The sequence below is a fragment of the Orycteropus afer genome, unplaced genomic scaffold (assembly GCF_000298275.1).
Source record: "Orycteropus afer afer isolate SDZICR_OR568_19922 unplaced genomic scaffold, OryAfe1.0 scaffold00043, whole genome shotgun sequence".
Lineage (NCBI taxonomy): Eukaryota > Metazoa > Chordata > Mammalia > Tubulidentata > Orycteropodidae > Orycteropus > Orycteropus afer.
This window is the reverse complement of record NW_006921630.1, coordinates 5,567,515-5,570,046: the sequence shown is the minus strand read 5'-3', so window position 1 is coordinate 5,570,046 and position 2,532 is coordinate 5,567,515. Positions and strand designations below refer to the sequence as shown.

The 2,532-nt window shown below is 36.7% G+C and overlaps 1 protein-coding gene across 1 annotated transcript in view; it reads right to left on the bottom strand.

The window, feature by feature from the left end:
• The window catches only part of AXDND1 (axonemal dynein light chain domain containing 1), a gene marked incomplete at its 3' end in the record, with an annotated part of 381,147 nt that overhangs the window by 74,864 nt on the left and 303,751 nt on the right, over positions 1 to 2,532 (bottom strand). Inside the window, 1 exon segment of the mRNA XM_007937629.1 lies at positions 1,897 to 2,092. Within this exon segment, the coding sequence (XP_007935820.1) occupies positions 1,897 to 2,092 (196 nt within the window).

Genomic DNA, 2,532 nt, shown 5'->3' with positions numbered 1-2,532 from the left:
GCTTGGGACCATGGTCACAGAGGACATCAAGCTCAATCGACATAACATACTACACAAAAACATTGTTCTGCATCCTACTTTGGTGAATAGCAACTGTGGTCTTAAAAGCTTGCAAGCAGTCATCTAAATGCAACAATTGCTCTCTCCTCACCTAGAACAAAAATGAATGAAGAAGACCAATGAAGCATGGACACAATTAGTCCAGGGGCCTAGTAGAACATGTGAACCTCAGCCTACATGACCATGAAACCAGAAGAACTAGATGGTGCCCAACTACCATTGTCAACCACTCAGAAAGAGATCAGTGCAGGACATCCTGGATAGAGTGGGAAAAAAAATGTGGCACAAAACTCAAAATCATAAAAAAGACCAGGTTTACTGGTCTGATACAGACTGGTGAGACCCCAAAGACTGTGGCCCCTAGTCACCCTTCAGGTCTGGAATTGAACTCATTCCCATAGTTTCCAGCCAAACATTAGATAGGCATATAAGGTGAACATTTACACCAGATAGGTATGTTGTTGTTGTTGTTATGTGCTGTCTAGTTGGCCCCAACTCATAGTGACCCCTCCTTGGGTTTCCAAGGCAGTATCACTACAGAAGTAGGATTGCCCAATCTTCCTTCTGAGGACTGGCTGGTGGGTTTGAACCACCAGCCTTCTGGTTAGCAGTCAAGTGCCTTAGGCACTTGCTACCAGAGCTCCCCCAGATAGGTATACTCCTTAGAATAATCAGTCATAGGAGATCAGAAGGGCAGTACTTGCACAGGGAGACAGCTCGGAGGGCAGGGCTGCATAAGAAAGAATGACACACGTAAAAGGTAACCATAAGGAAGAAGTAGAGAGAGAGCTGCTGAATTATGGGGATTGCAGTCAATGTCATGAAACAAAATGTGAAACTGCTACATGGAAAATGAATGTGCTTTGTAAACTTACATCTAAATCACAACAAAAGAAAAAAAAAGGAATGAAATACTGATTAATGCTACATAGATTCTGAAAGTAATAAGTTGAGTGAAAGAAGCCAGTCACACACAAAAAATAAACAAAAACAAAAAACACGTATTATATGATTTCTTTAATATGAAATGTCCAGAGAAAGGAAATCTATAAAGACAGAAAGTAGATTGGTGGTTACTTAAGGCTGGGTAGGAGATGGGAGGATGGGGGATGATAGCTTACAGGGTTCAGTTTTCTTTTTTGAGGTGATGAAAATGTTCTAAAATTGACTATGGTGATACCTGCACATATCTGTGAACTTGCTAAAAATCAATGTATATTTTAAGTTGATGAGTAATATGCTATGTGAATTATATTTTCTTTATTAAATTGTGGTATATAACATTTTTATAAATATACACAAAATATCTGCCAATTCAACAAATTTTACCTGTATAATTCAGTGACATTGATAATATTCTTCATGTTGTATAACCACTGTCAATATAATTTTCCAAATTATCCCACCATCATTAACATAACCTCTGTGCTCCCTATATATTAACTTCCCTTTTCCCCTCCCTACCACCTCTACTAACCACTAATAAGCTTTGGTTTCTATATATTTGTCTATTTCATATAAGCGAGATCATAAAGTATTTGTCCTTTTGTGATTGACTTATTTTACTCAGCATAATGTTTTTAAGGTGCATCCACACTGTGGCATGTATCAGAACTTCATTTCTTTTTATGGTTGAGTAATATTCCACTGAATGGATATATCACATTTTGTTTATCCATTCATCTACTGATGGACATTTAGGTTGTTTCCACTTTTGCTATTGGAGATAGTACTGTAATGAACATTGGTGTGCAGGTTATAAATTGTATCTTGATAAAACTTTTGAAAAATTTTCACTAAAAACAAAGAGAACTATGAAAAGGGGTTTATACTTACGAGCCTGAATCCATCTCCATTTGCTGTGGTACAATAATGTTTAACAATGTATCCAACTGAGATTTCATTTCATCAATTTTTTTGTCAAATCCCTCCCATTCTTCCAGAGGAATTTCAGTAAACTCCATGAGGTTTTCCATCTTGAAAGACCAGAAGTCAAGAGAATTTATCACATTTGGGAGAATTTTAGAGATACCTAGAAAAGTGAGAAAAGCATTAATGTTTAGAAGCCCTTTTAAGTTTACTACTTCAATACTAGATTATAAATTATATTTTTATTTTTGTATGATTGTAGAGTTTGCCCAGCTGAAAGCCTTCCAGAGAGTAGCTCCTAATCAATGTATATTGAGTAAACACTATGTAATTGTGCTTCTCTAACTAATGGGCTATTTTTTGGATAAGCGTTTATATTCCAGGTTTCTTGTATTGTTAACACAGAACCAAATGTACTAAATTCAGAAACTGTCATCAACTATTTATTTCTTTTAAAGGCATTAATTTACAACGTCATGCTATTAAGAAGACAATGATGGGGGGGCGGGGCAAGATGGCGGACTAGGCAGAAGGATTGCACAGACCCTCTTCAACAAAGAAAAGGGAAACCAATTAACACAGACACAGAAGATAATCTTGGAC